The 12775-nt window shown below is 44.3% G+C and overlaps 1 protein-coding gene across 1 annotated transcript; it reads left to right on the top strand.

The window, feature by feature from the left end:
* On the top strand, positions 1 to 3465 carry LOC112937474 (carnosic acid synthase-like). The gene is made up of 2 exons (XM_026022249.2): positions 1 to 942; positions 2751 to 3465. The coding sequence occupies exons 1-2, from the start codon at positions 22 to 24 to the stop codon at positions 3363 to 3365; spliced, it is 1536 nt and encodes a 511-aa protein (XP_025878034.2). The 5' UTR covers positions 1 to 21; the 3' UTR covers positions 3366 to 3465.
* The last annotated feature ends 9310 nt before the right edge of the window (positions 3466 to 12775 follow it).

Raw genomic sequence — 12775 nt, 5'->3', positions numbered from 1 at the left:
AAGTCCAGTGTTCCAAAATCAATGGCCATCTTCATCGGATGCATCTGTTCACTTGCACTCTTGCTGCTCTGCTCCCATGTATTCCAGCTTCTCTCAGACGCTCGCCGCCCTCTCCCACCGGGCCCGAGGCCGCTTCCGGTCATCGGCAACCTCCTCGACGTCGCCGGTGAGCTCCCGCACCGCTCGTTGTCGCGCGTCGCACAGCGGTACGGCCCGCTGGTGACGCTCCGCCTGGGCACCACGCTCGCCGTCGTGGCCTCCTCGCCGGCCACGGCGCGCGAGGTCCTGCACAGGCACGGCGCCAGCATCACCGACCGCGGCACGCCGGACGCGTGGCGCACCGACGGGCACGAGACCAACTCCATCTTCGCGTTACCGACGCGCCACCACCGGTGGCGCGCGCTGCGCCGGCTCGGCGCCGAGCAGCTGTTCTCGCCGCGGCGGGTCGAGAAGCAGCGCCCGCTGCGCCGGGACGCCGTGCGCGGCCTCCTCCGCCACGTGTCGGAGCTGGCTGCGGCGTCCGGCGGAGGCACAGGCACGGCGGTGGTCGACGTCGGGAGGGCGGCGTTCGCGGCCATGGCGAACCTGCTGTTCGGGTCGCTGTTCTCGGTGGGCATCGACGCCGCGACGTCGTGCCGGTTCCGCGACGCGGCGCGGGAGTTCGCGCTGCTGACGCTGACGCCCAACGTGTCGGAGTTCTTCCCGGTGGTGGCCATGGCCGATCTGCAGGGCCTTCGGCGAAGGACGGCGAGGCACATCACGTGGATGTACCAGCTGATCGACGGCCATGTCGAACGGCGGATGCGTGGCCGGGAAACAGCCGGTGCGCTCGGGGAGAAGGAGAAGGACCTGCTTGATGTGATGCTGGACATATCGGAGAAACAGGAGCAGAGTGACGACAGCCTCACCATCAACCGGGGTGTGATAAGAGCATTTTTGGCCGTAAGTATATATATGGAGTATGGGCCTATTTAGTTCACGAAAAGAAAATTTTTGTGTCACATCAGATGTTTAATCGGATGTCGGAAGGGTTTTTCGGATACGAATGAAAAAAATAATTTCATAACTCGCCTGGAAACCTTGAGACGAATCTTTTGAGCCTAATTAATCCGTCATTAGCACATGTGGGTTACTATTGTAGCATTTATGGCTAATCATGGACTAATTAGGCTCAAAAGATTCATCTCGCGATTTCCCTCTTAACTATGCAATTAGTTTTTTCATTTATCTATATTTAATGCTTCATGCATGTGTCTAAAGATTTGATGTGATGTTTTTTGGAAAAAAAATTTAGGGAACTAAACGGGGCCTATATCCTCTCTCTCTCTCTCTCTATATATATATATATATGTACGTTTTTATTAGATTATACAGTTTACTTGTAATTATCTTTTGACTGTATGTCATATTTTAAAATTTTAGTACAAATATGCCAAAGTATAAATCATATATAAATTTCTTTTAATATATAACAAAACATGCATGTTAGAATAAAATAAATAATATTTATTTAGCTTTTAATAAAACGAATGGTTAAACGTCGTATAAAAGGGTAACGGCGTCATCTATTTTAAAACGGGAGTACATGTTTTTAGTGATGTTTTTCCAATGACTTTACACCTTTATAATAGTTAATCCTTTCTTAACATATTATAAAAGGTTGGATAATTCATCACCCTTTGATCAGAACAGAAAAACCACGCACAAAAGTAACTTTTCTCACTGCACATATGTTCTAGAAAGAGGCAAAAATTGCTACTGAGCTATAAACAACGTGATGTTAGAAGACATCAATATTAATTAATCATGGCTCTTCTACATGACAGTTTGTCGCTTCGTAGTCACTAAAACATAATGTGTGGACGGAAGCCTGTGACCCCGGCTCACTAGAGTACGTTATCTCTAACAAAGCTATTTTCTAATTTTTTTATAACTATTTAGGTCATGAAAAAAAAGATTGGAAGAGCGAAAACACTTTAAAACAAACTATATTTCATGCGCAAGGTGATTTCTATAATCGTCTGCCTAGGTTTTTGTCAAGCTTTAAATATTTTCTCTGGGTTGGTCTATTGCACGTGGATGTGTTTTCAATACTCCTACAAGTTTGTTGGGGATATATATTTACATATTTATTTAAAGGCAAATTTTATGGGAGGGCATCACGGCTGCTAAGCAGTTTTTGCTTCTACATACGGTAAGAGCTGATCTTTGGGAACGTACTTTTAAAGTATGCATGGTTATTTACTACTGGACATCGTGTTGATTAAAATATTTATTTTTATTTAATAAAAAAGAGATAAATAGTGTGAAAGGACAAATATACTAGCTAAATGACCAAGGCCAGTGGCATATTTGCCTTTTGCACCGTTTTTCTCTTCTATTCAATCGAAAATGAATATTTTGATCAATGTGGTATTCAGTAGCAAATAACCATACTTTGAAAGTGTATTCTCTAAAGATTGACTTTTGTTGTGTTCAGGAGCTAAAACTACGAAATCATGATGCCTTTTAGCAAAATTTGCATTATTTATAATATCTGCTAATCTCTTTAGATATTTGTTAGTAGGCACACGATGATATATTAATTCTTATGATAGAAGTATACATGTAACAATACTAGTTTTTCTTCAGTTGTAATGGAAAAAAAGTGAGAACGCCATGGGTGACATCTATCTCGAAGTAATTGTGCACAATATGTTAAGATATTCGGTTTATGATCAAAATTACTTACATTGCTTAACCAATTTCAGGATTTACTAACGGCGGGCAGTGAAACAAGCTCAGCTGTAATAGAGTGGGCAATGGCCGAGCTACAGCAGAATCCTCAAACTATGAGAAAATTGCAAGAAGAGCTCAAAAAGGTCATAGGCTCAAAAACTTATATAGATGAAGAAGACATCAACCAACTTCCCTATCTTCAAGCAGTCATCAAGGAAACACATAGGCTACATCCAGCCATACCACTGCTAATGTACAAAGCAGCCGTCCCAGTTGAAATACAAGGGTATAAAATCCCCAAAGAAACCACTGTGGTAGTAAATACATGGGCAATTCATCAGAATTCAGAGGTTTGGATTGAACCAGACAAGTTCATACCAGAGAGATTCCTACAAAAGGAGATCAGTTTGTCATCAGGTAGTACCAACATGGAGCTTGTTCCATTCAGTGCCGGACGACGTTTCTGCCTCGGATATCCGGTAGCAAATAGAATGCTGCATCTTATGCTTGGCTCGCTAGTTCATCAGTTTCAGTGGACACTGCCTGAAGTAGTGAAGAAGAACGGTGGCGTAGACATGGCAGAAAAGTTTGGACTAACACTGTCTATGGCGACCCCCCTACATGCTATAGCAAAGAATATTGTGTAGTGTGTAATTTGTGTAATGTATTGCCGAATAAAATATGTCATTTGTGCTGAAATATAACATGGATTTATAAATTTTTATACGATGATTACAAATTGAAGTATCTGAAATTAAATAGGGAATGATTGTGATTGATTAAAATGAAAAAATGTAAGTTGAGAAATTAAATAATATATGATTGGGATTACTTAAGATGAGAAAATAGGTGGAGAAGTTATTATATTTTAAAACTAATAATAGATAATATTATTACTTTTACGGCTACTGTTACCACAACTCACTACTAGAAAAACGATTTTTACCGATGTTGGCCTTTTATTTTTCCATGTGGACAAAAAAAAAACCTCTCTTATAATCGTTTGCGAAAATAGCTAAAGAGTCTCTAGATTTAACCCCACCTACAAAAATTTGTATGCGGACCTCTTAAGGGGTCCGCCTAGAAAATTTTGATTTTCACAGGCGGAACTTTATGTGGTCCGCCTGTAAAAATCATGCTCGTAATAAAAATATCTATGTCACATCCTTATCTTCTCCTCCACCATCCTTATCCTCTCCACTACTCATTTCCCTCCCCCCCCCTCTCTCTCTCTCTCACCCCTAGCCGATGCGCATCGGCGGTTCTGAGGAGGTCAAACGACGACTGCCACGACGACAACGGCGCCAACGCCTGGGTCCCGCCACCGGCAGCGATGACGACGACAACGCCGCCTTGATCCACCGCCAGCTCGCCACGGGTGCGCGGATCCGCCACATGCCGGTCTCGGGGAGGGGAGGGGAGGCGGCGGCCTGGCTCCTCCCTCTCTAGGCGATGGTGTGGATCAGCGACGAGGAGGGGAGGCGTCGGCCACGATGAGGAGGTGATGAGGCGATGGCTCGGCTCCTCCTTCTCCCGGCCTGACGACGGCAGAGACGAGGGGGGCCAGTATTAGGTTGGCAAAAAGGAGGGAGGTGGCAGCGGTGCTCCAATCCTCCCTCCCTTCCTCCCGGATCCGTCATCTGGCGGTGTAGGTGAGGCGGAGGAGAAGCCGATGGCGACGGCCACTGCAGACTGGGCTGGCCCCTCCCCTCCCAGATTTGGAGGGAAGAGAAGAGCCAGCAGGAGGCGGCACTCCCCTTGGTCAGCGCTGGCAAACGGAGGAGGAAAGCCGTTGGTTGGAGGGGGAGGCCGGCGGTAGTGCCGACGGGTAGGGGTGGTGGCGGTGTATTTGTTTTTGTTCGTTGAAATTATTTTCATAGGCGGGTGGATCTACCTCATTTGAAGATGGAGATGCCACCTGCAAAAATGATTTTCGCTGGAAAAATCATCTATTTTTACAAGCCTTTGCGTACAGGCGGTCCTTTCCCTCGCCTGGAACCGCCTGGGAAAACGATTTTCCTAGTGGTGACTACTATGAGGACAAACGAATACTACCAATGCCACCATTACTACGAGAACCTACCATTACCTACAATCACCACCACCACCACATCACTACTACCACCCATCGCCAACCTGGTACAGCAATAGCGATTGCCACTATTACTTATGTAGATATTATAGTAACACACTGATAACCACAAACTTAAAGTCCATCCAAATAATGCAAGTTTAATTTGCAATCTCATTCCACTAGGCAACAAAACAATATTATTAGTGTAGTTCTTTCTAAGCATACGGACAGAACAAGAGAGCAAGAGCCAAAGATGGATTGATTGGGCTTTGGATGGGCTAATGATGGTGAACACTAGTGTAGACAAGGCCAATACCATGGAGCGAGAACTATAGTACTACAAAGTACACAAGTTACGGAGCAAACTGATAGCATGCACTACTAGAAAAGACGTTTTTGCAGGTGGTCAAAATACATTTTTGCAGGCGGATAAACCTTCCACCTGCATCTAAACGACGGTAAAAATCCTCAATTTTTATAGGCGGACCAAAGCACAGGCAGCCGTTGCCATCTTCTCAGGCACTGCAGGTGCTACAGTAGCCCGCTTGCGAAAATACTCATGGCGCCCAAAAATAATTTTCCCGCCAGCCCCACCCCCTCCGTAGGTTTGAAATCACAAATTCTTACAAATCTCATCCAGGAAAAAAAATCCAATCACAAACATCCATTCATCAACACAAAACATTGGATTCAAATCCACAGCAATCAACATGTAAACTTAGAAAAAAAAACAACATCATCGTCGTCACCGGCGAACTCCTTTGCATGCGGTGGCCGCCGCCGCCCCCTCCCCCCATAGACCGGATCTGTGAAGGAGGGAGGTGTCCGCCTGTTGACAGAAAACACGAGGCCTAGGAGATCTGCTTAACTCCAGTGCAGGTCCAAAACTTGCCTTCGGGTGTGTAAGCGTGCCAATTGATCTGATCCTGTAATCAACAAGAAATAGAGACAAAGAAACCATAATTAATCCTATAAACGATAGCCGATCGGCTAGGTGCCGATGACATATCATTTATCTCTGAGCCGATGTCATATATGTATCGATCGGCATTCATGAACAAATAAGAAGGAACTAAATCTACTCGATCGGCTGTAGATATTAATGATACATACTTCCTATATCGATATATACTTAAATCAAGTGATTGGGATAGATCGGACGCCATGCCGAGACAGTATAAATCATTAGATCGAAATATATATTAATAATGGAACTATATACATTCATAGCATAGCCGATCAGGTAGATCTAGCATGTATCGGCTAATACTCCGATACTACTCTATATTAAGATATTAAAGCAAGTAGAATATATCAAACAAAAGCCTAATATACTTAACTGCAACAAGATCTTAATGTAAAGGGCGGATTTAACATGTCAATCATGCATATAGAATAAAAGTAGTTAAATCAGGTAAGATCAGCTGAAACCCCGATACTACCCTAATCGGCAACCAGAAGGCAGGCTAGAGGTTGATATTCTAAGCACGACTTAATAGATCAAACTCAACTGATGCAGCATTAAGTATGAAAAGAAGAACAATATCTAGACAATCAAGCCGCTGGAAGTTTCATAGAGTGGTGGATATTTTATATAATCTAAATCAACGTCGAGATCTAACCTAATCGGCTGTACTCTACCGACAGATGCTAGCCGATTGTAAGTTAGATAACGATATTGCTAGAGATTATATAAGATATTTGATAACTCGACGGATTACATAAACAAGATTAGAGTATCATAATGATGGAAGCACTAATCCCGATAACGCAAACCGCCATAACAAGTTTTACCTCTTGTTGAAGATCGAAACCGATGCAGCTCAACCGGAAAGCAAGAACTCGTCGAAATAAAACTAAAGCAAAAGGGTGGCGATGCGCCGAAATTGTATTGAACGTGTGTTGTTGATTACATGAGGCTCAGGGTCTATTTATACCCGAGAATTACAATATATGTGTCCATACTAGACACGACTATTATCTCTAACAAACTCGAAGATATCATAAGTCTTTACGGCAGACTTTTGCCCAAACATATCTCTAAGGAAATTACATAGAATATCCTAATTAATAGATACAATTGCCTTCTCAGGACTCTATCCTTGCATGGCAATTACCATGAAGCACATTAACTCAACTTGATGATGTACACCGAGTCGTATTGTTGGAATCGGCTGTATCGGCTAACCCCGTCCGACTCAAACTCTGCCGATCTTATCGTAGCCGATTTGGATGGCAGCCGATTCTTGCTCTGTTTTCGCAACAGTCTCCGTCTTGGATTCCTCTTCGATCTGACCTTCATCCCCGATACTGAGGTTACCAAATTTGGTCGTTAACACATGCCCCCCAAGTCCGGAATATTTTGGTAATGTTTCGGATTTGCCATATCCATTTCCGAGAGAAACTCGCACTTGCCGTCTTCCCGACCGTTATCGCTCCGCTTTAAATACTAACCGTTGCCCCCGAGAATCTTCACACCGTGACTCCCGTTTTCACCGCTTAAGCAAATTCCGTCTTCTCTCTCTCTCCGGCGATTTCCCTCGGCCAGATCTCCATCCGCGGCGATGTCGACCTCCGCCGGTCCGTCTGCTGCGCCACCAACCAACCCATCTGCTACACCATCAGCCGAGTACGCAGAGGTCTGTATCCACTGGCTACATCCCTTTCTCTTATCGGCAAATCGATTTTCTCTTGTCTTATATTGCTTTCTTCTTCTCGGTCGCTTTGGATTTGTAGCACCTCTCCAATCTAGTGGCGGTTCCCAGTTTGCTGCACGACTAACAATATTTCCTTGGTCCAATCGGTAATCTTGACCCCACTGAATTCATCATATCCGAAACCAATAGAACCCCCTTCAGGTCGACCAACCCAAACATGAATCATTGGAAAAACACCTTTAAATCCTGGCCTTCTCTTGAGAAAAGCTAGCCTGCATGGTACAAACGGATGTCGGCTAGCAAACAAGCTCATTGGGACGAGATTGGAATCAGCCAAGCCTTAGCCCTCACCATAGCAAATTTGGCCAAGGACGAACCCCTGATAGCTGCTGCCACCTATTTCTGGTCCAACACCCTTAATGCCTTTCTCTTCAACCAAGGGCCAATGACCCCAACTCTGCTGGATATCATCATGCTCACCGGTTTAGATGTGACCTCGTCGGCCAACCCCATGAACTTGAACACCAAGAGTACTTTCGAGTTCAAGACTAAGAGCATTGGAGGCTGGTCAGGATACATTGCAGCATACATGGGCAAAGGACCAGTTACCCCAAGAGAGCATGTAGCCTTCCTGTTGATGTGGCTAGAAAAATTCCTTTTCTGCGGGTCAAGTTGTGGTCCTACAACCAACTGGCAGTTCATAGCCGAGGCTCTAGAATCGAAGAAGCAATTTCCCTTGGGCAAGATCCTTCTCGGCTATCTATATCAAATGTTGAACAATGCATCAGCCAAGATGATTATTAGCTCAGTAGTCGGGGCAGGTGGACCATGGTGGTTATTGCAATCCTGGCTAAACCTGGTAGTCATGAAAGTTGTCAATCGGCCATCTGTGACGGAAGCCGAATTTCCAAGGTTGGAGCCGATTGTGGAAGATGATGGAGAAGAACGCACTCATTGTAGATGCATGTCATACGGAGAATATGCCTCTATGCCAGCCGATGCGGGAGCAAAGCTATCGGCTGAACTTCTAAAGGACTGGTTCTTCAGTTTTTATGATGGGTTTCAGAAGGATGCCCGAGTTTGGTTCTTCTATGCCGATTCAATGGACTTTGAACTACCAGCTGATTTCAGATTTGAAGACATCAATCACGAAAAATTTCAGCAATCTCGAGAAGTCTTCACTACTGCTATCAGCCCGTGCATCCTCCCTGTTGGCATCCATCAAGGGAGAAATATTCAAGTCTCCTATGAGTTCTATCATCCAATGTCATCGGCTAGACAACTCGGAATGGGACAGCTGCCGATCAGCCTGTACTTTGCCGACAAGATCCAGTGCAGAGGTGACATCTCTTCAACCTTAATGATGGATCGGCTACTGAACATCCCCAGACCTCCATTAGGCAGCATTGAGAACATAAAGTTGGCAAGGTTCAGGAGCCGGGCACTTGACAGATGGTGGAGTGAATGGAAGCTGCACTTGTTCCATCAATTGGCGTCCATGTATATGATAGACCTGTTCCCTGATGCCATTCCTCAGGTAAATCTTCACCCTACCAATCTTGCTTGAATAACCGACAGCCGATTTGAACCTTTACTAACCTTTTCTTCTGATCTGCAGACAACAGAATCTTCTCCTCCTCGTCGGAGTAATAGTGGCAAGGACATTGAATATACCCCAAGTCTAATTCCAAATGGAGGTGGACCATCTCCCTCCGCCATCGGCTATAATGCCCCCAAGACCTCAGCACTTCTCCAAGGGCTCATCAGAGAACCAGCCGATGCTGGCAAGAAGCGAAAAACCAGATCATCGGCTGTTGATATTTTAGCCCCAGCTTTAAAGAAGAAAACTAAACCAAAGAAGACCACGCCAGCTGATGATCTGCCTGTTCTAGATCCATCCATCGAAAAGGTTCCGGATGAAGAAGTGATTGGAGATGATGTCGATCAAGCCGCAGCCGAAATAAGTGACACAGAAAGAACACCATCGGCTTCACCCAAGCATACCCCTTCAACTCCTTCTGCTCCAGTTCACTTCCTAAGTGTAAGCAGCTTCTCTCGACTTCCTTTTGTATTCGTTTTACTTTATAGCCGATTCCTCATAGTTTTAATAACTACAGAAAAAGAAAACCGCTGTAAGGAAGAAATCGGCTACATCAACTCCTAAACCGGCTGCACCAGTAAGATACTTTTCATCGTCTCTCTAGCTAATCTGAACCAACTATGTCTAACATTTATCCTTTTTGCAGCCTCCTCCCTCTTCTTCTCCTCTTGTGCAGGTGGAATCAGGTGGCCGCACTCCATCGGCTGCAGACAGTCATCATGTTGAAGGAGAAGAACAACTAGCTGCTCCTGTTATTCCAGTAAGTTCTGTTGATATAAACTTGAAATCGGGCAATTATGTCTTGATCCTTAATCATCCACGATATTACCTTTTGCAGGTTTTAGCCGATCTGTTCTCTTTCGACATAAAAGATTACCTTGATGAAACAGAACAAGACATCACCAGTAAAGCAACAGCTCTTCTGCCCGATGATGTAAAGAGAACGCTCAAAGACATCTCTCATCGGCTAGAAGCATCATTGGATAACCTGGTAACCAACTGTGGACCGATCCGGGAAAGGTTCACAGACATCCAAGCTCTTCTCCCAGATGAACTAGCTGACGCTCTTACTCCAGCCGTCTACCTTGAGCAACACCAGTTCAAGCTGGAAAAGGCCAGGCAGAGGTTAGCCGATCGCCGGGAGCGCAAAGCTATTGAAGCTACAATTCAGCACAATCGGCAGCTTGTACACGTAGAGAAATCCAAGCTTGATCAATTGTCCGAGGGCCCGATCAAATCAAATATCAATCGGCTTGAAGCTCGCAAGATTGATCTCATGGCACAACTCCAAGAATGCAATGCTGAGCTGGATCTGGAGCACAAGAAGCTAGCCGATCTCCCACAAGCCGTCGAAGAACAGAAGGCAAAGCTAAAATCGGCTATCAAGAACATTGCTGACATGACCAAATCCTTGAAAGTCATCCCTGGAACCGACGCTCAAGACGCCCAAGCCATAGAAGAAGTAGATCAGATTAGGCAAAGGGCTATATCGGCTATCCAGGGATATTTGTCTCAGTGACCTTCTGTGTAATAAACTTTTGGATATCTTTTGTAATCGGCCAAGATACCTTAGTAACTGTGCTATCTGTATAATCCTTGTGCCGATTAACATATTTCCCAAATATGCCCAAAATTTTTTGTCGACTTTTCAACTTTTTCCATGTATGTGCCCCCCTAATTTTATAATGCCAAAACATTGATAAAATTATGAAAACGACTAAGGGCGATATAATCATATCGGCCATTGCACATCGGCAAACCACAACCGATTACAATATATATATAAAAAAAACTAAGGGCGATATAACCATATCGGCCATCTCAAGGCGATGTAAACACATCGGCTATCATGCATCGGCAACATCAACCGATCATGCGTTGACCCAAACACTAGAGTAATATTTCTTCAAGTACTTGCCATTTAGTGCTCTGCCATAAACCTCTTCGTCGAGTCCTTGCAACGTGTAAGCTCCCTTAGATACCACCTTATGAATTTGGAACGGTCCTTCCCAATTCGGTGACCACTTGCCAAATTTGCTATCTCGGGTCCCAATCGGCAAAATCAACTTCCAGACAAGTTCACCCTCCGAAAAATCTTTAGGCACTACTTTCTTATTATAAGCCAGGCAATTCGCTCCTTATCCCGAGTAACTTTTGCAAGAGCTCGTAACCGTGATTGAACCAGATCCTCCCTTTCATCGGCCATAAGGTTATAATATTTATCGGCTGTTAAAGTATCTTGCAGCTCCATTCTTCTTGAGCCGATTCTAATCTCCCATGGCAAAACGGCTTCATGACCATAAACGAGTTTATAAGGAGGAACCTGTATCGACCCATGACATGCCATCCGATATGACCACAACGCTTCAGCTAACCGAGTATGCCATTGCCGAGGATAATCGGAAATCTTCCTCTTAATCAACTTGATCAAGCTCTTATTAGACGCCTCGGCTTGCCCATTAGCTTGTGCATAATATGGTGAAGAATTCAATAATTTAACTCCCATACTATCGGCAAACTGAACAAACTCATCAGATACGAAAATTGAACCCTGGTCGGTTGTAATAGTTTGAGGGATACCAAATCGATAGATTATATGCTCTTGAACAAATTGTATAGCATCCCCAGAATCAACTTTCTTTAAAGGAATCGCCTCAACCCACTTGGTAAAATAATCTGTTGCCACCAATATAAACTTGTGTCCTTTACTCGATGGTGGGCTAACCATGCCGATCATATCAATTCCCCAGCCTCTAAAAGGCCATGGTTTAATAATAGGATTCATAGCCGATACCGGCGCTCTTTGGATCGCTCCAAACTTCTGACAATCTTGACAACCTTTATAATATCTGAAACAATCCTCCAACATCGTCGGCCAAAAATACCCGGCACGTCGAAGCAACCACTTCATTTTATGAGCCGACTGATGAGTGCCACAAATCCCTTCATGAACTTCGCCGATTGCAACTTTTGCCTGATCAGCACTCAAACATTTAAGCAATACCCCATCGATCGTCCGATAATAAAGATCATCATCCAATAAGGTGTATTTCAAAGCCTTGTAACGCAATCTCCGCGAAGCCGATTGAAATGGATTTTGTAAGTATTGAAACACATCGTATCTCCAATCATCGGCTGTAACCGTAGCAATCTCTATCTCAATATCTTTTGTCATCGGCTTGTATCCCGACGCCCCTTGAGCCAAGTCATTAGCTTCCATATTCTGTTCTCGAGATATGTGCTTCAAAGTCACTAGCCGAAACTCATTCATCAACTTCTGGCATTTTCTATGGTAAATTATCAATGTATCATCCTTGCATTTATACTCCCCTGCCAATTGACTAATTACCAACAACGAATCACCCATAATTTCAATAGCATCGGCTTCAACTTCCTGAAGTAACTGCAATCCTTTCAAAATTGCCTCATATTCAGCCTGATTATTAGTCACATGATGTTTAATAGCATAAGCAAACTCAAAACTTGCCCCCCAAGGCGAAATTATAACTAAGCCAATACCACAACCATGAGCGCATACAGATCCATCAAAGAACAATGTCCAAGGCATAATGTCAACCAAACCGATTGAGTCATCACGGTGATCCACAATAAAATCAGCTACAGCCTGTCCCTTAATCGCCTTTGGTGACTCATACCGAAGATCAAACTCCGTTAAGGAAAATATCCACTTGCCGATTCTCCCTTTCAAAATCGGAGCCGATAGCA

Source organism: Oryza sativa, chromosome 12 (genome assembly GCF_034140825.1).
Source record: "Oryza sativa Japonica Group chromosome 12, ASM3414082v1".
Classification (NCBI taxonomy): domain Eukaryota; kingdom Viridiplantae; phylum Streptophyta; class Magnoliopsida; order Poales; family Poaceae; genus Oryza; species Oryza sativa.
The sequence above is the reverse complement of the archived record's forward strand: the minus strand, read 5'-3'. Positions and strand labels throughout refer to the sequence as shown.